The sequence below is a fragment of the Chiloscyllium plagiosum genome, unplaced genomic scaffold (genome assembly GCF_037043375.1).
Source record: "Chiloscyllium plagiosum isolate Xiang-an unplaced genomic scaffold, Cpla_swu_hap1 HiC_scaffold_19, whole genome shotgun sequence".
Classification (NCBI taxonomy): domain Eukaryota; kingdom Metazoa; phylum Chordata; class Chondrichthyes; order Orectolobiformes; family Hemiscylliidae; genus Chiloscyllium; species Chiloscyllium plagiosum.
Genome location: NW_028270157.1, coordinates 3,216,828 through 3,242,853, shown reverse-complemented (window position 1 = coordinate 3,242,853; position 26,026 = coordinate 3,216,828). Strand labels below are relative to the sequence as shown.

The 26,026-nt window shown below is 43.3% G+C and overlaps 1 protein-coding gene across 4 annotated transcripts in view; it reads right to left on the bottom strand.

Annotated features, from left to right (window-relative positions):
• LOC122559449 (synaptotagmin-A) overlaps positions 1-26,026 on the bottom strand; it is a 638,345-nt gene that overhangs the window by 62,764 nt on the left and 549,555 nt on the right. For 3 of the 4 annotated variants that reach the window (XM_087996972.1, XM_087996971.1, XM_087996973.1), the window contains exons 4-5: positions 10,945-11,126; positions 867-992 (exon numbers count right to left, since the gene is read on the bottom strand). In XM_087996972.1, the coding sequence (XP_087853098.1) occupies positions 867-992; positions 10,945-11,126 (308 nt within the window). The remainder of the gene's footprint in view (positions 1-866; positions 993-10,944; positions 11,127-26,026) is intronic. The other variant, XM_087996974.1, reaches the window with a different exon arrangement.

The window sequence follows — 26,026 nt, the reverse complement described above, 5'->3', positions numbered from 1 at the left end:
TCAGCAACACTCCCTAGAACCTTACCATTAAGTGTATAAATCCTGCTAAGATTTGCTTTCCCAAAATGCAGCACCTCGCATTTATCTGAATTAAACTCCATCTGCCACCCCTCAGCCCATTAGCCCATCTGGTCCAGATCCCGTTATAATCTTGAGGTGACCTTCTTCACTGTCCACTACACCTCCAATTTTGGTGTCATCAGCAAACTTACTAACTGTACCTCTTATGTTCACATCCAAATCATTTATATAAATGATGAAAAGTAGTGGACCAGCACTGATCCTTGTGGCACTCCACTGGCCAATCCACCTAACATGGACTGAACTGATTGGAGACCATAAGGCCAAAGGAAATAGGAACAGAAGTAGGCCATTTGTCCTCTCAATCCTGCTCCTCCATACAAGAGGATCATGGTCAATCCAACATTCCTCATGTCCCCATTCCTGCCCTTTCCCTGTAACCCTATGTACTGTGACAAGTCCAGAGGATGGTGTTGGGATGATTTTCCAGTCTCTTCACTAAGGGGCCAGCACTCAGAGTGGTTTAGAAACCAAGTCTGAATGATCTGAGTTGACGTTATCCTCTGTAAAGAAGTACTGACTGGACCAAGGCACTGGCCTTTCTGCAATGTCCATCTGGGAAGCTGTGATTCAATGAACTCAAACGCTCTTTTTTCCAAAGTCCATTGTTCATTTTAAACTAAGACATCGGGCAAACTAAGGCAGGAATGAAGCCTAATTGAAGCCATTTAGAACATGCACCATACTTACTGCAATTGCGAATTTGAGGAACTAATCCTTGTGAACATTGTACTGTTACACAGAAACAAATATCTGTTATTTTCTTAAGAAGTGTCTCACTACACCTGATTGTTCTGGAAGTCATAATCCAAAGAAAACTGTAGCTTTCCAAGTTTCTCCTCTTCCTTCTCTTCTTCCTTCCCTTCTGCAGTGAGACCGGTCTCAACATCTTCATCATCATCCTTCAGAGCCTGTGGATGGGGCAAGAATGTTAGAATGCAGTGCTTCTCCTGCTTGGTGGCAAGACAGTCTCTGACAAAGTTGAAAAGCTACTACAAGCAAGCTGTCAATGAGTTAATCTTAATTAGCGCAGGCAAAAAGTAAAACTTTGCTGTGGTGTTGTTACTGGAGGTTCTAAAACCAGCAAACAGCTTGCGCAAAGTGTACCTTGTCACAGGCAAGGAAGTTAAATTTACAAGCGCGATTTAAAGCTGTTGAGCATTTCAGTCTGATATTAAACCAAATCAAATATTGCTGATATCCATATATAAAAACTGTCAATTGAACATGCTAAAAACAGGCAGGATGATACTAGTTTAGCAGAATTCAGCACAGCCTTACATGCGGTAACTGTGAACAAAGTGAGATTTGTGCAACATTTCCTCGAACCAAAATTACAGTTGGTTTTATTCTGACAAAGTTTTGAGTTTGTGGCTTCATCAATGATTAGAACTGATACATGCTACCAGTTTGATTCTAAATAAAGCACAAATTCTACCGAAATACTGCTCCAGTTCCCAATTTTTAGGTTCAAACCAACTTGAGATTTTTGGATAAAAGTCTCATCAAGAGTTTGGCATTTTACTTTTATTTAGTTCAAATTGAAAGATGTCAGTGTATTGTAATATCAACACCAATTCAATGTCAAAGCCGATCAGAAATTTAGTTTTTTTTAAGGGGGAAGCGATGGCCTAATGGTATTATTGCTGAGGTCAACACCTCTCTGATAATTAAAACCGAAAATCCCAAAGAAGAATACCTCACCTCATAGTCTGGTTTTTAAAAAGTGTGACAAAGGGTATAACCTACCTCTCACTCCCACAGTCTGTTATAAAGGAGTGGTTAAATGAAATGAAATCCTTTCATTCACTCTACAATTAACAAGTAACAATTTATTTATCTAACTCCAGTAGTGAACAAATTAACAGAATTACTACCAAACTGAACAATTACTCCCTAAGTACTGACTATTCCCTAACTGAATTAAATTCAACTGGAATGAAAGTTATTCAGATAAACACAACTCCAATTTATATCAACCTAATTAATAAGAAAACAATAAATTAAAACTTAATCTCTTCAAATTCAAACAGTCTATTTCCACTTTATCTCCAATCTTCCTTCTGTTAATCTCATGTCACAAATGCCTTTCTTCAGTCAATTCTGGTGTCCAAAACTTTTTAAATTTTGTTTTAGAATCTGAGGAAGTCCTTGCACCATTTTTCTATATTAAAAGACAGAAGTTCATTTAAAAATAATTTAATTATATTTTTGAAAGAATTGAAAAATCCAGGGAATCTTGGTTCTGCATCCATTATTGGTTGAGAATTTATAGAATAAAGACCATTATCCTTCAAATCAAAGTTGGTTTAGCTCAAAAATATACAAGAGAGCCAAGCTATCTTCAGGAAAGCTGGAATCAGTAAGGCACGCTGGTTAAAATGTAAAAACAATGAACATCTGAGCATTGAAAATAACCTACCGCAATGGACAATCCAGAACAGTCATGAGATAGAATATAGATAAGGAAGGACATAGAAGGAAGAAATACAATTTATAAAACCCACACACAAACTGTAAATAAAGCAACTGGGCAAACATGGAGAAATGATCTCATTAAGAAGAACACAGAGTGCTACATCTTTAACACCACATGTTTGCAAGCACTTTCAGTTTTTTTAGAGACCTTTGTCAGAAAAGTGAGTTTTTTGTGCACAATTTAATTGATTAGAAATGAATCAAAATGTAATTATTGTAATAGCTTTTGATGCACTGGTGGCAAGTGTTAGATCATTGAATCAGTTCTCCAGGTCCAAGGACAGCAACAGTTCAGTAAGAAGTGACACGAGAGGATTTTCTGTACGTCAATGTTTTCCAGAGAGACTTTAACAATCCTGTTCTTATGATCAAATAACTTTGAAAATATGTCATCTCTCTCCAACACACATATCAGTGGAGACAAAAGCATTGGAAATATTTATCCACTTCCGGCAACAAATAATTTCAGAAGCAGACACACCGTCTTGAAGGGAAGTGACTGAAAAATGTTCAGATGATTAGATTAAATGCAATGTGTCTAATTCCAGGTTTCCCTGAGAGTTTCATTCCAAACCAAACAGGAACCAGTTCCAACCAGCCATTTGACATCGGCTGACATTTGAAACTGCTAAGACTTCTTAAAGGCATCTTGAGAAATTCAGTTCCATTGATTGAAATGATTTATTTGAAAGGAAGGGCCACATGTGCTGGGAAAGAAAGCGAGTGATTGGATTTGAATGGTGTCTCTAGCAAGACAACATGAGATCACAGAAATTGCTGGAAAATCTCAGCAGGTCTGGCAGTCTCTGTGGAGAGAAATCAGAGTTCATGTTTTGGGTCCAGTGACCCTTCTTCAGAACAGAGTTCTGATTTCTCTCCACATAGGCTGCCGGACCTGCTGAGCTTTTCCAGCAATTTCTGTTTTTGATGCAGATTTCCAGTATCTGTAGTTCATTAGGAGTTTTAACTTAAGATCACCCTTTTACTAAAACCGAACAATACATGTGCCCTGTAACAGCATTAGCTTCTGTTTCTGTAGTGACCCTGATGCATCAAAACCCGCAAAGATGCTTTCAAAGGAATATTGCCAAACACGTGGCGTTTACCAGGTGACCATTCCCAGCACCTTGTGGTACCATCTCTACCAGATTGTGCTGCTGGGTAAAGAGAAAGTGAGGACTGCAGATGCTGGAGATCAGAGGCAGAAAGTGTGGTGCTGGAAAAGCGCAGCAGGTCAGAGAGCATCCGAGGAGCAGGAGAGTCGACGTTTGGAGCATAAACTCTTCAACAGCAGAGGTCCTTTGCAGGTCTGGGAGAGGGCTGGCTGCAGGGACAGTAGGTGGCAGTGCATGGCTATGAGCATGGAGCGGAGGATCCGGAGGGAGAACTGTTTCTGGAGGCTTTGGATTCCTGATGAAGAACTTATACTCAAAACGTCGACTCTCCTGCTCCTCGGATGCTGCCTGACCGTACTGGGTAAGGGTTGTTTAAGGTGGCTCACTGCCACCTATCCTTTGCTTTCCCTTCCATCAATCTCTCGAGTGATTAGTGGGTGAGGATAAAGCAGCGTACAGTATCTACAGAAGAGGCTGTTCTTAGATAACAAGATTTGTTGCATGATAGCTAAAAGTACAATAATAGTTGGTCAGGTGTATTGACTGGCAACTTCGGGAGCTGGTATGGATACATCTGGTCTCTCCAAAACCCAGAGATCTCCTTGTGTCTACCCACCCATTGTGTGTGACATCAGTAGAATGAGTGGACCATTGTGACATGAAGATGAAATTTTTCAGGATATTACTTCATCCAACAGACCCAGCTGAGGAGTTATTAGACAGGTGATCACCAAAAAGCCTGGTCAATGAGGTAAACTAAGAGGGTGACCTGATGGAGGAGCGAAAACTTGAGAAATGGAAAGATTTAAGGGGAAAGAGGAAGGATTAAAACTGAGGAAGGATTAAAACTGAGGAAATACAAGAATCCAGAATTGACTGAGCTTTCAGAGGGTTGTAAGACTCTAAGTCACTAATTATTTGTTCATTCAAAATAGAATCCATTCCATAACTTTCAGCAATTCTGTTATGTCCATCATATTAACAGATAGCAGGCATTATCATTCTCATACCCTCATAGTCATGGAAATGTATAGAACCGATCAAAAAAAATAAGTTCTAAGTCGAGTAAGGCCAATTTTGATGGTATTAGACAGGAACTTTCAAAAGTTGATTTGGGGAGCCTGTTCACAGATAAAGGGATGGTTAGGAAATGAGAGACCATTTAAAATGAGATAATGGGTGTTCAGAGACAGTGTGCTCCTGGTAGTATGAAGGGTAAGGCTGGGAAGTACAGGGAATGCTGGATGATGAGAGAAATTGAGGCTCTTGTCAAAAAGAAGGAGGCATATATCAATTATAGACAACGAGGAACGAAGGAGTGTAAGGGCAGGAGGAGTATATTTAAGAGGGAAATCAGGATGGCAAAAAGGGGACAGGAGATAGCTTAACAAATACAGCTAAAGAGAATCCAAAGATATTCCATAAATACATTAAGGGCAAAAGACGAACTAGAGACAGTATAAGATTCCTTAAAGATCAACATGGCCATCTATGTGCAGAACCACATGAAATGGGTGAGACACTAAATGAATATTTTGTGTCAGTATTTACTGTGGAGAATGACATGGAAGCTAGGGATCTTGGGGATGTCTTTAAAATAAATAGCGATGTCTTTAAAAGAGTTAACATTACAGAAGAGAAGCTGCTGGAGGTCGTAAAATGCAGAGGGCGGTGGTTGAGGGTTGCTTTTTAGACTGGAGACTGTGACCAGTGAAGTGCCACAAGGATCTTGGGTCCACTATTTTTCATCATTTATACAAATGATTTGGATATGAACACAGGAGGTATGGTTAGTAAGTTTGCAGATGACATCAAAATTGGAGGAGTAGTGGACAGTGAAGAGGGTTACCTCGGAGTACAATGGGACATTGATCAGATGGGCAAATGGGCTGAGGGGTGGCAGATGGAGTTTAATTTAGATAAATGTGAGGTGCTGCATTTTGGTAAGGCAGATCAGGGCAGGACTTATAGAGCAAATGATAAGACCTTGGGGAGTGTTGCTGAACAAAGAGACCTTGGAGTGCAGGTTCATAGCTCCCTGCAAGTGGAGTCGCAGGTAGATAGGATAGTGAAGTAGGCATTTGGCACGCTTGTCTTCATTGGTCAGAACATTGGAGTTGGGAGATCATGTTGTGGCTGTACAGGACATGGGTTAGGCCACTTTTGGAATATTGCATGCAATTCTGATCTCCTTCCAATCAGAGGGATGTTGTGAAACTTGAAAGGGTTCAGAAAAGATTTACAATGATGTTGCTGGGGTTGGAGGATTTGAGCTACAGGGAGAGGCTTAATAGGCTGGGGCTGTTCTCCCTGGAGCCTCTGAGGGGTGACCTTAGAGAGGTTTATAAAACCATGAGGAACATTGGTAGGGTAAATTGACAAGGTCTTTTCCCCAGAGTGGGAAGAGTCCAAAACTCGAAGGGCATAGGGTTAAGGTGAGAGGGGCAAGATTTAAAAAGGATCCAAGGACTACTGTCTTCACACAGAGCGTGGTACGTGTATGTGATGAGCTGCCAGAGGAAGTGGTGGGGGCTAGTACAATTGCAACATTTAAAAGGCATTTGGATGGGTATATGAATAGGAAGGGTTTGGAGGGATATGTGTTGAATGCTGGCAAATGGTCAGTGCAGACAAGTTGGACTGAAGGGGTTGTTTCCACACATAATGACTCTATGACTCTCTGTTATAGTAGTATGCTGTGGCAGTAAAAATGTTTTCCTGTTTAATAATGTTACTGCAGGGTTAGCTGATAGAATCATATCTCATTGTGAGACATTGTGGAGATGATGACGTCATTGGACTCAACTCCATTAAGCTGTATCCTTTCTGAAGACCTCAAGCAATGGAAAACTGAACCCAACCAAACATATTTAGTAAAGTGATTCATATCTTGCAGCCAAAGAAATCTCAGAGACTATTCACAGTATTAGATTATTTAGTGAGATGAATGAAGACTTATAGCGAAAGATCAAAGATTTGGAAATGCTGAGGAGGTTGATCTGTCGACTATGAGAAAATATACTGTTGAATTCATATGTTAATTAGTGAAGTCAATTTTATTTGCCTGCGTATACCTGGTGTACAATGTGGAGGGAACATAGATACTTTGAGGAAACATGTGAACACATCTCATACAAGTGCACAGGTCCACACGTGTGTGTGCTAACGTATATGCACTGTGCACCTGTAACTGCACTTTTGTGTGCATACATATGTATAAGTGACTGCATGTGTGTGTTTGCGGATCACTTATACAGACACTTACATGCACACATACACATAGAATCCCTACAGTGTGGTAGCAGGCCATTCAGTCCATCGAGTCTACACCAGCCCTCTGAAAAGCATCTCAACCAGATCTATCTCATCCCTGTAACCTTGCACTGCCCATGGCCAATCCACTAATCTGCACACCTTTGGATTGTGGGAGGAAACCAGAGCATTTGGAGGCAACCCATAAAGACCAGGGAAAGCATGTAACCTCCACACAGACAGTCACCAGAGGGTGGGATTGAACCCGGGTCCCTAGTGCTCCGAGGCAGCAGTGTTCACCACCGTACCACCTTATACTTACACAAACACACTTACACACATTCACACACACTTATGTACAGACATGCAGACTTACACACATTTATGCAGTTACAGACACAGATTATACATGCATCAGCACATCCATGTTCATCCATGGACATGCGCTCACACATTAGAAACATGTGTTATATGTCTACACACATTAAAAACCGCTCGGGATTCTTCCTGCTGCTCACTTACTGAGATGTCCCAACAACAGACCGAGACAGGAGCACCAGCCTTGACCAAGAATGGCTCAAGGAGAAAGTGAGGACTGCAGATGCTGGAGATCAGAGCTGAAAATGTGTTGCTGGAAAAGCGCAGCAGGTCAGGCAGCATCCAAGGAGCAGGAGAATTGACGTTTCGGGCACGAGCTCTTCTTCCTGAAGAAGGGCTCATGCCCGAAACGTCGATTCTCCTGCTCCTTGGATGCTGCCTGACCTGTTGCGCTTTTCCAGCAACACATTTTCAGTCAAGAATGGCTCAAGCCCAGTTATCCTGGTGTATTAGCAGCATGCAGACTGCAGAATGGAATGAAGGCTGACAGAAAGATCATTTAATAAAGAACATTTCATGACAGCATGGTTGTGGGACTGGGATGGGGGAGGACGTGGGCTCAGGGAGAAGGACCCAAACAGGAGGAAACCTTCTGGAATGAGATTTGCAAAGCTGCCTTGGTTTGTGGTCTCCGGCAGTGAGGTGTGCATTGAGAGTCAGTGCAGAGCTGCCTTAAAGAGATCTTTCCAGCACCTTACAGTTTGAAAACTGGCAGCAGCACTTCTGACGTGTGACAAGCAATTTTCCACAAAGTCATCCCACAGATAACTGGCCCATTAATCTGCATTCTCGTGCAGTGGATTGGGGTGGGAATGTTGGTCAGGGTTTGAGAAGCATTCTCCAAGTAACATCAGGGATTAACTTCGATCCAATTAGCAGGGACAGACTCATAGTAACACCTCAGACAGTACAGCACTCCCTCAGATCTGCAGTGAGAGCATTTACTGGGATTAGCTTTTCATGTCTCTGGAATGGGGCTTGAACCCACAAACTTGTTTTAGCCTGATTTCCCTAGCCACTCACAAGATGGTGTACTGTCCTGAGAGCAAAACACAGTGGATAGTCTTCCACATGATAACATCTCCAACAATCATAAAACATACCGTACTGAAATCAGTTATTCTTCAATTCTCTACGTACTGTAAGCTTGCACCAGTGAAGATTACAATATTTAAAATACAATGCACTGAATGTTCCCTTTTATTATACCTGCGAAGGTCATGTTGCAGTTGTACAGGGCATTGGTTGGGCCACTTTTGGAATACTGCATTCAAATCGGGTTGCCCTACTACAGGAGAGATGTGAAACTTAAAAGGATGCAGAAAAGATTTATAAGGATGTCGTCAGGGTCCCTAGGGATGTTGTCTCTTGAGTGTCAGAGGCTGAGGGGTGACCTTATAGCGGTTTATAAAATCATGAGGGGCATGGATAGGGGAAATGTACAAGGTTTTTCCCCCAGGTTAGGGGAGAACAACACTAGAGGGCATAGTTTAGGGTGAGAGGGGAGAGATTTAAAAGGGGTTTAAGGAGCAACCTTTTCACACAGAGGGTGGTATGTGTATGGAATGAGTTGCCAGAGGAAGTGGTGGAGGCTGGTATAATTGCAACATTTAAAAGGCATCTGGATGGGTATATGAATAGGAAGGGTTTGGAGGGATATGGGCCAAGTGCTGGCAAATGGGTTTGGATTATTGTAGACTATCTGGTTGGCATGGATGAGTTGGAATGAAGAGTTTGTTTCCGTGCTGTACATCCCTATGACTCTATGATTCTAAGAGGAATGAGGTTTTTTGTGAGGGTTTTGGGCCAGTTACTCAAATCAGTTCCAGGGTCAGCAACAGAGATTAGCCAATTAGTTATCCAGGAGCTAGGGAAGAGATTTCATGTTACTAAAGGAAATGCTGTCAGTTCTGAGGACCCCTCTGAGGATTATGGCAGATCTGTGCAGTTGGGGATCAAAGGAAACTGAAACGCAGTGAAAAATTGCTGGCTCCATGTAGGTGAGGGTTAGGGTCCAGAGGAGCTACAGATGGCTCATTGCAGCTGACAGCTGAGGCTCAGAGAAACCCACAAGCAGTATTTGCTTGGTGTAGTTGGGGCAAATAGAGGCAATGCTGGTTCAATGAAGCTGTCAGATAAAGTGCTGGAATTGTGCTGGCATTTACATACTGAGTGCAACCTCAAAAATTCAGTCAGCTCAGGAGAAGAGATTGATCAACTGAGAGGTAGTCTCTGGTCATCAAGGTGCCTGCCTCTCCAATTGCCCTAATTCTAGGCTGAGATCTCACCAGTTTGAGGTAGCAGGGCTTTTCCTAAAGAGTTAACAACATTATGAATTATTTTTGAATCTATCAGCATTTTCTGAAGGTTTATGACATTCAGGAATTGTGCGGAAACAGACAGGAAGGTCATAATCTCTAAGCCAACAAGAAGTGAATGTAAATGGTGACCAGACTTGCTGGCAGTTGGATGAACCAGTGTGGCAGTCTGAGTTTGGGAGTTGGGAGCTAGGTATTGGAATGTTGATATAAATGTGGATTTATGGTTTGCAGTGAACCCAAAGCAACTTGGAGAATCAACTCTCCATGTCACTTTTTTTCTTTATTTATGGGACATGGGCATTGCTGGCTGGGCCAGTGTTTATCCCCATCCCTACTTATCTACCCACTGAGAAGGTCACTAGCAAACATCCTCACATCCGACCTTAGGGAAGGAAGGTCATTGATGAAGCAGCTGAAGGTGGTTGGGCTTAGTCCTGAGGAACTCCTGCAGAGATGTCCTGAAACTGAGATGACTGACCTCCAACAGCCACCACCATCTTGCTTTGTGCCAAATGTGACTCCAACCAACGGAGAGTTTACCACAGTTCCCATTGATTCCAGATTTGCTAGGCCTCCATGATGCCACACTCAGTCGTGGGCGGCACGGTGGCACAGTGGTTAGCACTGCTGCCTCGCAGCGCCAGAGACCCGGGTTCAATTCCCGCCTCAGGCGACTGACTGTGTGGAGTTTGCACGTTCTCCCCGTGTCTGCGTGGGTTTCCTCCGGGTGCTCCGGTTTCCTCCCACACTCCAAAGATGTGCAAGTCAGGTGAATTGGCCATGCTAAATTGCCCGTAGTGTTAGGTAAAGGGGTAAATGTAGGGGTATGGGTGGGTTACGCTTCGGCGGGTCGGTGTGGACTTGTTGGGCCGAAGGGCCTGTTTCCACACTGTAAGTAATCTAATCTAAAAAAAAAGCCTTAATGTCAAAGGACATCATTCTCACCTCCCCTCTGTGGGTGAACTACAAGCTTGTCGGAAAGTTAATGGGATGGGCTGAGATGGTCTGGCCAGCACATTCAGTGAATGCATGTTTGAAATATTCATCTTCAATGGACTTTTCCATTGAAAAGATGGCATGGGAAAATCACTCTCTCTATCACAGTACAGTTGTATATTTGGACAACGAATTGAGAAGATCCCTCTGAGACAATTTTTAACTTTTGAAATACCATCTTTAACTTTTTTAATCAAACAAAACACAACATTTAATTGATAATTATATACAAGTGTCTGAATAAGAAAGCAGGGACACCAGATAATGACCATGACAAATCAATGATGAAGAGAGTTCCTCACCAGGTTCCAGTCCTACATTACCTGCTCCTTCACTGACTTTCCCAGCTCCTTCACATCTTTCATGTTCATCGCGTTCTTTCCTCCCTTTTCCTTCTTCTTCTTGTTCTTCTTCTTTAGCAGACATTTCTTGCAGACACAGAAGCAGCAGGTCAGAATCAGAACGACAGCGACAATTGCAATTGCTATCAACGCCCAGGGTGGCACTGCAACAAAAAAAACACACAAACCACAAACACAAGCCGCATCAGAGACCAAGGGTTTGCAATTCTGTAACACCTCACCGTCGCAACAGGACGAGGCCACTCAGCCCCTCAAACCTGTTCTGTCATTCTATTAGATCATGCGTTAGGACTGAGTTGAGGAGGAACTTCTTCACCCAGAGGGTGGTGAGTCTGAAATTTCCTGCCCAGTGAAGCAGTTTGAGGCTGCCTCTTTGCATGTTTTTAAGGTAAAGATAGATTTTTGAACATTAAAGGAATTAAGGGTTATGGTGAGAGGGCAGGTGAGTGAAGCTTAGTCCATGAAAAGATCAGCCATGATCTTATTGAGTGGTGGAGCAGGCTCGAGGGGTCAGACGGCCTACTCCTGCTCCGAGTTCTTATGTTCATGTAACCCAAACTTCAGAGATCCATCATTGATCCAGCTCATTCAACACCTTGTCTTTGCAACAATCTGACCATAAATCAAACTCCATCTGGCTCTTCACCCCACCCTCATTGCTTCCTCTTTCCCTTTTCAATATTTTCCCAATTCCCTTTTGAAAGTAACTATTGAATCTGCTTCCACTGCCCTGTTTCACGGTCTGCTCGGAATCACAACATCTCTATGGAGTAATTGCCATGGAAGTAAATGTCTGCCTTTGGTTACTGACCCTTCTGCTACTGGGAAAACCGTCAAAACCCTTTGTAATTATATTGAGAATCTTGGTGTTGGCGAATTGTTTGTGACCAAACAAGAAGAACCAAATAATTTGCATTTATATAGTGTCTTTCACAGCTTCAGGCCATCCATTTACAGTGTTTTGTCACCAACAAAGTACTTGCAGAATGTGGTTATTGTTGTAACATGGGAAGTGTGGTTGCCAATTTGCACATTGGAAGTTTCTAGAAACAGCAGCGTGGTAATTGTCAGTTAGTCTGCTTTTGGTCACTGATTGAAGGGGGAATATTGGCCAAGGTAGCTTGGAAAATTCTCTTGTGCTCCTTCAAAATAAGTTTTTAAATGTAACCCTGAGATAGCAGAGGGGACATTGGGCTAAAGTCTCATTCAACAACCCCAGCTCCAACAAGCTTACTCAGCAGCACTGAGGTGTCAATCTCATCTCAACCACCAGCCATAAGGACAGGCTGATCATTACCACCCTCTTGTTTGTGAAACCTTGTTGTCTGCAAATACACCAGTGTTTTTCTTACATCAATGACCACACTTCAAAAATACTTCATTGGTTGTAAAACAGTTTGGGCATGTCCGAAGACTGGGAAAGGTGATAAATGCAAAAGCTCTTTAAGTTTCCTTTCAAACCATTGACAAAGCGAACAGCTCTGAAGTGCATTAATCAATAAAATACCAATCACACCCTGTGCTGCACAAAATCATTACCATGTGCATGTGTTACTAATAATCATGGCAATTTATTGACAATCTCTGCAGCAGTTAGGAATTTATATTTGCATTAACTCTGATTTGGTGTGTTAATCGCATTGAAGCAGTGAACCTAAGCAACTAGAATTTAAGAATCGAAGCAATATGAGCAGATGGCCATTCAGTGCCTCAAAGCCTACTTCGTTATACCAACACAACCACAGCTGCTCCAGCCCAGGCCTCAACTCCTCTTTCATGCTAACCCATGATTTGGATGAGAGTGAAGGTGGTCCGATTAGTATGTCTGCAGGTGACCTAAAGATTGGGGGAGCTGTGGATAGTGAAGACATTGCCAGAGGATACAGTAGGATATAGATAGGCTGGAGAGTTGGACGAAGGGGGTGGTAGATGGAGTCTAACTCGATGTGTTTGTTGATAGAGTTCTGGTTAGAATGCCGTGCTTCTAGGAATTCTCGTGTGTGTCTCTGTTTGGCTTGTCCTACGATGGATGTGTTGTCCCAATCATGCAAGGACTGTAACAAACACTACTTTGGACAAATAGGCAGAAAACTAGCCCCAGGATACCTGAACATCAACTAGCCACAAAACAACATGGCTCTCTCTCACTAGTATCCTCACATACGGATGAGGAAGGAGACCACTTCAGTAGGGACAACATACATTCTAGGACAAGCCAATAGAGACACACACAAGAATTCCTAGAAGCATAGCATTCCAACTGGAACTTTATGAACAAATACATCGAGTGCGAACCCATCTACTACTCCCTGAGAAAAAGAACAGGAAATGACATCACCACAGGGAATGACATCACCAATCCAAAGAAAACCAAACATATAAATAGAAAGCAGGAATTATCATCAGTGCTTTGCCCAGAGGCCCACTGAAGATGTTACCTAGTAGGGTAACAAAATGTCTAGAAATGAACCTTCCAGCTCAGCGAGCAAACCTACATCCAAACCCTCAACCTGAGCTACAAATCTTCTCAAAACTCGCTAAGACAAAAGGTTTTTAGTGTAGAAAGGTGTCATGTGTCAGTGCAGACTTGGTGGGCCGAAGGGCCTGTTCCTGTGCTGTACTGTTCTTTGTTTGCTATGTTCAGCACAGCCTGAAACTCCCCAATATACAAGGACAGAACAAAGTGGAAGAGGAGTCGGCCACTCAACCCCTCAAACCTCGTCCTGCCAACATGTTGCAATCAGTGGAGTACTCAATAGGACCTGCTCAATAGGACCTGCTCAATAGGACCTGCTCAATAGGACCTGCTCAGGTCAGAAAGCAGACATTGATCATTGAAGACAGTTGTGTTTTTTTTAATTCAGCAAAATGTTTTGTTCAGAACTGGAGAAATGTCACAGAGAAAGGACAGTGTCTGAGAGTGTGCTGGGGACTACACCCCAAATGGGGTTTTCAACAGGGAATTAGAGCATCGTTAAGAAGGCAAATGGAATACTGTCCTTCATTGCTAGAGGGATAGAATTCAAAAATAGGGAGGTCATGCTGCCGCTGTGTAGGATGCTGGTGAGGCCACACCTGGAGTACTGTGTGCAGACTTGGTCTCCTTACTTGAGAAAGGATGTACTGGCACTGGAGGGGGTGCAGAGGGGGTTCACTAGGATGATTCCGGAGTTGAGGGGGGTTGGCTTATGAGGACAGACTGTGTAGACTGGGATGACATTCATTGGGATTGAGAAGAATGAGGGTGAATCTTATAGAAACAAATAAAAATATGAAGGGAATAGATAAGATAGAAGCAGGGAGGTTGTTTCCACTGGTGGGTGAAACTAGAATGAGGGGACATCGCCTCAAAATAAGGGGGAGCAGATTTCGGACTGAGCTGAGGAGAAACTTCATCACCCAAAGGGTTGTGAATCTGTGGAATTTCCTGCCCAGTGAAACAGTTGAGGCTTCCTCATTTAAGGCAAAGATCAATAGATTTTTGAACAGTAAAGGAATTAAGGGTTATGGTGAGTGGGGGTGGGGTGAGGGAACTGGTCCACAAATACAAGATGATTGTATTTTTTTCTTTCAAGGTAAGTGTATCTAACAGATGGGATTTATTGCCCATTCCTAATTGCCCTTGAGTTGAGTGGCTTGTCAGGGCCATTTCAGAGGGCAAGTAAAGAGTCAACCACATTGCTGTGGGTCTGGAGTCACATGTAGACCAGACCAGGTAAGGATGGCAGAGTTCCTTCCCTGGGAGACATTTAAGAATTGAATGGTTTCCTTTAGGAGCAAGCGATGATAGTTTGATAGTCAATATCACTGAAATGATCTGTATTTTCAGGATTTTATTAATTACATTTAACTTAGACATCTGCCAGGCTGGAATGTGCATCCTTGTCCTCAGTGTATTAGTCTGGGTCTGAATTACACTCTAGTGACATTATCACTGCATCACAATCTCCCTTTAACTTCAGCTTCTTGCTTGAATCAGTTGTAAAGACCATATCTTTTTAATTTTCTCTATTTTTAAATAGAAAAAGGACTAGTTTAAAAGCCAAGGATGGTTGAAGGATTGCTGCACTTTTTCAAAGCAGCTTATTTACCCTCATTGTGAATGCTGTTTACACAGCTGCTTGTTCCAAGCATGTGGGAAAAGACAAGTTTCCAGACAACCTGCAGCCCAGGTGGTTGCTTTTTTTTTCTTCTTTGTGCAGGTGTGAGACACAGTGGAAGACACAAAGTGCACCAATCTTTATTCAATTTCCACCACCAGGAAGATAGGAAAACACCCGGGTGGCCAGTGACAAACACTGCCCTTCACAGCAAGGGACAGTGCTGTGTGATCAAAACAGTGAAGGGGAGGGTAGGGACTAAATCAAAATAGAGTTGGAGGGAGAAATGATGCACTCCACTCCCTGCGGCGCCCACCTCTCCCTGAACAACTCCAGGGTGTTGGTCGACACCGCGTGCTCCCAGGTGGTTGCTTTGGTCAGCAACAAGAAGCTGATTGGTCTGTAGACTAATGACTAATTATTGAGGACAAAGGCTTTCTGCCTGCTAACAGCTATGGGACTGGTTCCTGGATAGCCAACCATTGAATCTCTGGATGAGAAGGAACTATTTTTTGCTCTGTAGTAAAAAGTATTTCCAGCTGAAAGGTAGCCTGGCTATTTCCCCTTTCCAGTTGTGGACAGCTGTGACTTTTAATTGATATGTTAGAGACCTTTATATGTGTGAACCAGTCACTCTGTGCCTCCTGTAAACCAGTAAAAATACCTGGAGAAGGAGGATCGAGAAGTAGCATCTGATCAGAGAAACTATCATCACAGTACACCCTGTGGGCAGGGATCAGTGACCAGCCTTCCCAGTCTCTCCCTCCACCCATAACACCCATGCTTTTGTCCTGTCTGTGAATGCACATGAGTGTGTACACGTATGTGCATATGTGAGTGTGTGTATGTACATGTGTGCAAGTGTGAGTGTGTGTGTTTTTCTGTGTCGAGGGTGTGTTTCTTAGAGGTTAGGCGTTTAACTTGTAGGTTTAGATGTCTACAGTTCATATCTGTTCTTCTGTAGATCTTATTTATTTGCAACTATTAGTGATTCTTATTAAACACAGATACCTGGTCTGCATCTCTTGAGGAAAGTAAATTGGGGAATTATGTGTCATTTTAAAAATCTTTGATATTAGCCACAACTCCAGGAATAGTGAGACTTGATTTCCCACACGCTCCACCAGTGATGGGTTACACAGTGCACATTCATCAGGCTGTGGGAAAACGCTGACTCCTCAAAATGAGTGGGTTGGGGTCAGCCCAGAGATTAAAATTCACAAGATCGCAAACAGGAAGCCAATCCCCCTGACCTTTATCAACTTCCAGTTTCAGCTGAAGGGGGGTGGCAGGCAGATGATCAAACAGTTCCGAAGAACTGGGTCAACAATTGTCATGAGATGGCGCACTTTTTCCTTACACGTGTTATTTTTTAATACATGTTGGTTGGATTCCCCAAGGCCCAGGACAGTTGAAAGGAGCAGGATGTTTCCAGCACTGTTTGTGGGTCAGGAGGAACAGTGTTGTTTCCTTCAGTAATTGCCCCTACCCACCTACTATATGTTTGCTCACCCACAGTCTTCCCCATGTCACCAAGGCACTTCCAAGTTGCCATTTGACATGTTCCTTTGATTGGGTACACATATCTCTCCCCCCAACAACCTTTCCTGCATTAATCAACCTGTCGTCAGGCTTCCCTACTCTAGAGAGAATGCTGTTCCCTCTAGCCTGCCAATCAGCACAGACCATGGATGTATAAACTGCACTCTAGCGTTTCCTGAGTTCGATACAATCCAGAGCCCTCTCCATGGAAACTGGGCCCTGCCACTTTCACAAGGAAGCTCAAAACAGTAATGTCCTCACAGTAATGATCTTCAGTTGGCAAGAATTAGATCTTACAGGATTAATCTTCAGAATTTGTGACATGAATGCTGGCTAGTATAAATTGAAAAGAAATGAAATGAAGGGAGTCTAAAGCATTTTCTCAGCTAAATTTCTACATGGGTGTTGTTTCCAGTCAAATGTAATCGGATGATGGAATGGTCAGAACACAGAAAGAGGCCATTCAGCCCAGTGTGTGTGTGCTGGCTCTATGAAGGAGCAAGTCACCTTTGGTCACTCCCCTGTCTTGGTCCATAATCCCACTTCATTTTCAGATAAGAACATCTGAAACAGGATCAAGAGTAGGCTGTCCGGCTCTGCGGGCCTGCTCTGCCATTCGATAAGATCATGGATGACCTTCTTGTGGACTCAGTTCCCTCACCCCACCCCCGCTCACCATAACCCTTAATTCCTTTACTGTTCAAAAATCTATTGATCTTTGCTTTAAATGAGGAAGCCTCAACTGTTTCACTGGGCAGGAAATTCCACAGATTCACAACCCTTTGGGTGATGAAGTTTCTCCTCAGCTCAGTCCGAAATCTGCTCCCCCTTATTTTGAGGCGATGTCCCCTCATTCTAGTTTCACCCACCAGTGGAAACAACCTCCCTGCTTCTATCTTATCTATTCCCTTCATAATTTTATTTGTTTCTATAAGATTCACCCTCATTCTTCTCAATCCCAATGAATGTAATCCCAGTCTACACAGTCTGTCCTCATAAGCCAACCCCCCTCAACTCCGGAATCATCCTAGTGAACCCCCTCTGCACCCCCTCCAGTGCCAGTACATCCTTTCTCAAGTAAGGAGACCAAATGTGCACACAGTACTCCAGGTGTGGCCTCACCAGCATCCTACACAGCGGCAGCATGACCTCCCTATTTTTGAATTCCATCCCTCTAGCAATGAAGGACAGTATTCCATTTGCCTTCTTAACGATGCTCTAATTCCCTGTTGAAGACCCCATTTGGTGTAGTCCCCAGCGCACTCTCAGACACTGCAATCCAGACCCCACATGCTCACGGTGTGACAGGGTTTGTTCTCATGTTACAGTGGCTTGTTGTGTTGCCCTGCATCCTCTGGTTTCTGATCCATTCATGGATGGAAAAAGTTTCTCCCTCTCCACTCTGCCCAGACTGAGCACCTCAATCATTTCCTCGGTCAGTCTTTTCCAAAGAAAACAGTCCAAGTTTCTCTAATTTATCAAAATTCCTCGTTCCTGGCACAATTCTTGTAAATTCCTTTTACAGTCTCTCTAGTGCATTCTTAAACCCCCTGTAGTGTGGTGATCAGATACTGTACTCTAGCTGAGACTGAACCTGTGTTTACTCAAGTTTACCTGAATCCTGTCACAGTTATACTCAATACTGAGGTGGGGGCATAAGTTCCCAGCATGCTGATCATATGGGGTGAGATAGCAGACTAGCATTCTCATCCCATGATCAATCCAGTGACCAAGGCTAAGTTGTTGGGGCTGCGGCAAATAATTAACAATAAATTTGTTTGATTTGATTTACTATTGTCGCATGTACCGAGGTAGCGTGAAAAGTTTCGTTTTGTGTGCAGTACAGGCAGAGCAGACCGTACAGTGTGCACAAGGAAGTACGAAGTATTCCATCACACTCCTGACTTGTGCCTTGTAGGTGGTGGACAGGCTTTCGGGAGTCAGAAGGTGAGTTACTCACCGCAGTATTCCTTGCCTCTGACCTGTTCTTGTAGCTGCTGTGTTTATGGAGCTGACCAGTTCAGTTTCTGATCAATGGAAACCCGAGGATGTTGGTAGTGGGGGATTCAGTGATGGCGATGTCAAAGGGTGATGATTATATTCTGTTTTTGGACATAGAAGAGTAAAGCACTGGAACAGGCCCTTTGGTCCATAATATCTGTGCTGACCATTCTAAACCAATCACATGGTCTATAATCCCGCTACTCCCTGCCTGTTCATGTGTCTGTTCAAATGTCACTTAAACTTTTAACGATTCTGCCTCTATACCCTCCCCTAGCATTGTATTCCAATTAATTACCATCCTCTGTATAATAACCTGTATACCATCCTTGCAACTCTCCTTTGAACTTTCCCCTCTCACCCTAACCTATGCCCCGTAGTATTTGACATTTCCACTTTGAGAAAGAAACCCATGGCTATCCACCCTACCCATGCCTTGCATTATTTTATACAATTCTATCAGGTCACCCCTCAGACTCTGATGCTCTGGTGAAAACAATCCAAATTGAATTTGACCTTAAAAAATGCATCGCCTCACACTTCTCTGGATTAAATTCCATCTGCCATCTCTCTGCCCAGCTTTCCAGCTGATCTATATTCTGCTGTATTCTTTGATAACATTCCTGACTATCCACAGCTCCACCAATGTTTGTATCATCTGCAAACTTATTAATCAGACCACTGACATTTTCATCCAAATCATTTACAGAGGAACCTTGATTATCCAAACATCTCCTGCAGGGAGTATTTTGTTCGGATAATTGAATGTTTGGATAATGAAATGTTCAGATAATTGAATGTTTGGATAATTGAGTGTCAGGTAACACAGTTTAGCCAAGCATTGGGACCTTGTGATCTTGTCCGGATAATCCAAAACGCGGATAATTGAATGCCAGATAATCAAGGTTCCTCTGTATATATCTTATAAACAAAAGGGGTCCCAGCACTGATCTTTGCAGAACACCAACAGTCACAAAACTCCAGTCAGAAAAACAGCCCTCTGTCTTCTATAGCCAAGCCAATTTTGAATCCAACTTACCAATTCATTGTAGATTTCATGCAATTTGATCTTCTGGGCCAACTTGCCATGAGGGACCTTGTCAAATATTTTAGTAAAGTCCACGTAGACAACATCCACTGCTCTGCCCTAATCAATCATCTTCATCACTTCCTCAAAAAACTCAATCAAGTTTGTGAGACAAGACCTCCCCTGCACAGAGCCATGTTGACCAACCCTAACAGGTCCTTTCTTCCCCAAGTGCAAACCTGATGAAGATAATCATTGCCTGGTCTCTTGTCAGTTCCACCCTGGATATTATCCAGATCATGCTGCATTTAGACATGGACAGCTTCAGTATCTGAGGAGTTGCCAATGGTGCTGAGCACTCTAATGACTCTCTAAATCTTGCAGTTCACTGTAATATCTCCCAAAGGCTTTTCAAATCTGAGGATCACACACTGTTGACATTCATAAAATGACAAAAGCAGAATGCTCCTTTCCTGGGCACAGATCACCATGCTGTGGGTAGCACTCTTGTCTATAAATCGCAAGACTGTTGGTCCAAGCTCCTTAAGTACTATCACAAGAACATTATCCAGTTATTAGCACAATTCATGGAAACTTTATGCATGTAAATTAGCAGCTGCATTTTCTACATCACCGCGGTGATGATACTTGCTCAGAAGTACTCTCGGATGCTTTGAAAAGTGTGATGCATTCAACTCCTTATGTATCTAACTCCTTCCTGAAAACATTCAATGTTTTGTTCTCCACTGCTTTCTGTGACAGAGAATGCTATATGCTCCCCACGCTCTGGGTGAAGACATTTCTCCTCATCTCAGTCCGAAATGGCCTACCCTATTCTTTATAAGAGAAATGTCCGTGACTGTCATTTCTTCATTACTCCTTTGTCAATATATTTTCAGGTATGGTCATGCTGTGTGAGTGTATTACCCAGTGCTAACATGGAATGGATAATATCTTCTTTTTTTAATTCACCCATGGGATTTTGGCATCGCTGGCTGGGCCAGCATTTATTGCTCATCCTTAGTTGTCCTGGTGAAGGCAGTGGTGAAGCTGCCTTCTTGAACCACTGCAATCCATGTAGTGGCCATGCAATCACAAAAGAAATTTTGACCCAGTGACAGTGAAGGAACGGTGATATATTCCCAAGTCAGGATGGTGAGGGGCTTGGAGGGGAACTTGCAGGGGGTGATGTTCCCATGAATCTGCTGCCCTTGTCCTTCTAGATGGAAGTTTTTGTAGGTTTTAAATTTGCAATTGAAGGAGTATCAGTGAGTTATAGTGATGAATCTTGTAGATGGGCTAAAGGCATTACTCTGAGGAACTCCAGCAGAGACACCCTGGAGCCAAGGTGGCTGACCTCCAGTAACCACACCTTCCATTATTTAAAATTCCAGCTGATGCAGAATTTTCCTTTGATTCCCATTGGCTCCTTGATGCCACACTCGGTTGAATACAGCCTTGATGTCAGGGACTGTCCCTCTCCCCTCCCCTCTGGAATTCAGCTCTTTTGTCCAGGTTTGACCCAAGGCTGTAATGAGGTCAGGAGCTGAGTGACCCTGGGGGGAACCCAAACTGGGCGTCACTGAGCAGGTTATTGCTGAGCAGGTGCTGCTTGATAGCCCTTTGACTGACACTGTCCATCACTTTACTGATGATCGAGAGTAGACTGATGGGGCGGGAATTGGCCCGGTTGGATTTGACCTGCTTTTTGTGGACAGGACATACCTGGGCAATTTTTGACATTGCCAGTAGATACCAGTGTTGTAACTGTACTGGAGCAGCTTGGCTCGGGGAGCAGCGAGTTATGGAGCCCAAGTCTTCAGTACAATTGCTGGAATGTTGTCAGGGCCCATTGCCTTTGCAGTATCCTGCGTTGAGATGTTCCTACTGATTTTCCTGGATTTGGATTAGAAGTATGGTATCATCAAGTGGCATTTGTCTGAATTCCGGAGGCTTTGTTAGGCTTGGGGGGGTCACTGTTACTGTGCCTCGGAAGTGTGTCTTTGAAGAGGTGTGGCAGGGCAGTAGATTGACTCCTGGGATGAGATGATTACCTTTTGTGAAGAGATAGAGTAGATTGAACTACATCCCTGGAATTTACGTGAATGAGGGATGATCCCCAGAGAACCACAGCAAGGTAACAGCACAGGAAAATTCTGTTTTGCCCATTGATTGTGTACTTACCAAATAAAGTTGCTCTCTGTACAAATTCCTCTTTCTAGCCATTGTTCTGGAGTCTCGTAGAGTCAAGTGTTTCAGTTTCAGGTCCAAGTTCCTTGTCAATGAGCTCCGGGTTCCCACATCAACCATTAAACTGGACAGCTGTTTTCTCTTCCCTCATGGCCTCCCTAATCCTTCCACCAATCACAGTAACTTTGTGCCCCCTGGGAACCCCACAAATTTCAAATGTATTGTTGATCTTGCTCTTTGTGCACCTTCACTGCAGCTGTAACATTATATTCCTCACTTCGTTCTACTACCCTCATGTGTTTTGTTCGGTATGATATGCCAATACGACACGCAAAACAAACTTGTCACTGTATCTAGGTACATGTGACAATAATAAAAAAATCAAATCAAATCAAAAGAATTGACCCCCCCCCCCCCTCCACTCGGGGAAGCAGGTCTCCCTATCCGTTCTAACCAAACCTCTCATTATTTGGTACACCTTGAATATGACACTCATCAGCTTCCACTGTTTGAAGGGAAACAACCTTCGTCTCTCCAATCATTCTCATTGCTGCAATTTTCGAATCCCCAGCAACATTCTTGTCAGTCTCCTCCTGGACTCTCTCTGGAGAAATCACATCCTTCCTGTAATGTAGTGACCAAAACTCTCCACAAAACTCCAGCTGTGGCCGAACCAATGTCCGATATACTTCCAGCATGACATGACTACTCTTCTACTCAACACCTTGCCAATGAAGGAAAGCATCCCAAACTCCTCCTTTCCCATCTTAACTATTTGTCTTGCCACTTTCAGAGACTTTTGGGCATGTACCCCAAGGATCGTCACCTCCTCTGTCCCTCTCAATACCTTCCTGTTAATTGTGTATTCACTCAATTTAAAGGTACCAATGGCAAAGGAGTTAAAGTTGGGGATGGACACTTGTCAGATTTAGGAAGTACAGATATCATAGTGTGTTGTGGGGCGACAGGTTTCAGAGACAGCGAGTGGGGACAGCACATAGAGATCTGAACATGAGAATTTGCATATTGAAACAGTGGTGAAACTGGAGCTGATGTAGGTCAGCGTGCATAACACAGACACCACGAGAAATCAGCTAGTTGGGTTCTTTTGGAACAGTTGCAGCACTGAGACGGCATTGCACTTTGTTTATTGCAAGTATTGATAGCTTAATGCTGTTTGAGATGTCAGACCTGCATTGCCAGATTAATCCTAATAACACGCGGTTACTCGCTCTAATAGAGTCAAATAATCGGTCCAACTCATCCATACCGACCAGATATCCCAACCCAATCTAGTCCCACCTGCCAACATCCGGCCCATATCCGTCCAAACCCTTCCTATTCATGTACCCATCCAAATGCCTCTTAAACGTTGCAATTGTACCAGCCTCCACCACATCCTCTGGCAGTTCATTCCAAACACCTACCACCCTCTGTGTGAAAAGGTTGCCTCTTGGGTCCATTTTACATCTTTCCCCTCTCACCCTTAACCTATGCCCTCTAGTTCTGGACTCCTTACCCCAGGGAAAGACCTTGTCTATTTATCCTATTGATGCCCCTCATGATTTCATAAATCTCTATAAGGTCACCCCTCAGCCTTAGGGAAAACAGCCCCAGCCTGTTCAGCCTCTCCCTGTAGCTCAAATCCTCCAACCCTGGCAACGTCCTTGTAAATCTTTTCTGAACCCTTTCGAATTTCACAATACCCTTTCGATAGGAAGGAGACCAGAATTGCAGACAATATTTCAAAAGTGGCCTAACCAGCATCCTGCACAGCCTCAACATGACCTCCCAACTCTTATACTCAGTGCTCTGACTAATAAAGGAAAGCATATGAAATGCCTTCTCCACTATCCCATCTATCTGCGACTCCACTTTCAAGGAGCTATGAACCTGCACTCCAAGGTCTCTTTGTTCAGCAAAGTCCCTAGGACTTCATCATTAATTGTATAAATTCTGCTCTGATTTGCTTTCCCAAAATGCAGCACCTCGCATTTATCTGAATTAAACTCCATCTGCCACGTCTCAGGCCATTGGCCCATCTGATCAAGATCCTGTTGTAATCTGAAGTAACCCTCTTCACTGTCCACTACACCTCCAATTTTGTCGAACGCCTTACTGAAGTCCATATAGATCACATCTACTACTCTGCCCTCATCAATCCTCTTTGTTACTTTTTCAAAAAACTCAATCAAGTTTGTGAGACATGATTTCCCATGCACAGAGCCATGTTGACTATCCCTAATCAGTCCTTGCCTTTCTAAGTATGTGTACATCCTGTCCCTCAGGATTCCCTCTAACAATTTGCCCACCACTGATGTCAGGCTCACTGGTCTATAGTTCCCTGGCTTGTCCTTACCACCCTTCTTAAACCACGTTTGCCAACCTCCAGTTTTCTGGCACCTCATCTGTGACTATTGATGATACAAATATCTCAGCAAGGGGCCCAGGAATCACTACCACAGCTTTCCACAGAGTTTTAGGGTACACCTGATTGGCAGCAAAAAATCAGAATGGTGTGTTGTTTCCCTGGTGCCAGGGTCAAGAATGTCTCAGAGAGGGTGCAGAATGTTCTCACGGGGGAGAGGGTCCAGCAGGAGGTAATTGCACACATTGGAGCCAATGGCCTAGGAAGGGAAAAGGCTGAGATTCTGAAGGGAGATTACAGAGAGTTAGGCAGAAATTTAAAAAGGAGGTCCTCAAGAGTAGTAATATCTGGATTACTCCTGATGCTATGAGCTAGTGAGGGCAGGAATAGGAGGATAGAGCAGATGAATTCATGGCTGAGGAGCTGGTGTATGGGAGAAGGATTCACATGTTTGGATCATTGGAATCTCTTCTGGGGCAGAAGTGACCTGTATAAGAAGGACGGATTGCACCTAAATTGGAAGGGAACTAATATACTGGCAGGGAGATTTGCTGGAACTGCTCAGGAGGATTTAAACTAGTAAGGTGGGGGGGGGTGGGACCCAGGGAGATAGTGAGGAAAGAGATCGGTCTGAGACGGGTACAGCTGAGAACAGAAATGAGTCAAATAGTCAGGGAAGACAGGGACAAGGTAGGACTAATAAATTAAACTGCATTTATTTCAATGCAAGGGGCCTAACAGGGAAGGCAGATGAACTCAGGGCATGGTTAGGAACATGGGACTGGGATATCATAGTAATTACTGAAACATGGCTCAGGGATAGGCAGGACTAGCAGCTTAATGTTCCAGGATACAAATGCTACAGGAAGGATAGAAAGGGAGGCAAGAGAGGAGGGGGAGTAGCGTTTTTGATAAGGGATAGCATTACAGCTGTGCTGAGGGAAGATATTCCTGGAAATACATCCAGGGAAGTTATTTGGGTAGAACTGAGAAATAAGAAAGGGATGATCACCTTATTGGGATTATATTATAGACCCCCTTGTAAGGAGATCTCAGTTATCTGTAAGAATAATAGGGTGGTTATGGTAGGGGATTTTAACTTTCCAAACATAGACTGGGACTGCCATAGCATTAAGGGTTTAGATGGAGAGGAATTTGTTAAGAGTGTACAAGTAAATGTTCTGATTCAGTATGTGGATATACTGACGAAAGAAGTGCAAAACTTGACCTACTCTTTGGAAATAAGGCAGGGCAGGTGACTGAGGTGTCAGTGGGGGAGCACTTTGGGGCCAGCGACCATAATTCTATTAGATTTAAAATAGTGATAGAAAAGGATTAACCAGATCTAAAAGTTGAGGTTCTAAATTGGAGGAAGGCTAATTTTGACGGCATTAGGCAAGAACTTTGAAAAGCTGATTGGGGGCAGATGTTCGCAGCTAAAGGGACGGCTGGAAAATGGGAAGCTTTCAGAAATGAGATAATGAGAGTCCAGAGAAAGTATATTCCTGTCAGGTTGAAAGGAAAGGCTGGTAGGTACAGGGAATGTTGGATGACTCGAGTAATTGAGGGTTTGTTTAAGAAAAGAAGGAAGCATATGTCAGGTATAGACAGTATAGATCGAGTGAATCCTTAGAAGAGTATAAAGGCAGTAGAAGTATACTTAAGAGGGAAATCAGGAGGGCAAAAAGGGGACATGAGGTAGCTTTGGCAAATAGAATTAAGGAGAATCCAAAAGTTTTTACAAATATCTTCAGGACAAAAATGTAACTAGGGAGAGAATAGGACCCCTCAAAGATCAGCAAGATGGCCTTTGTG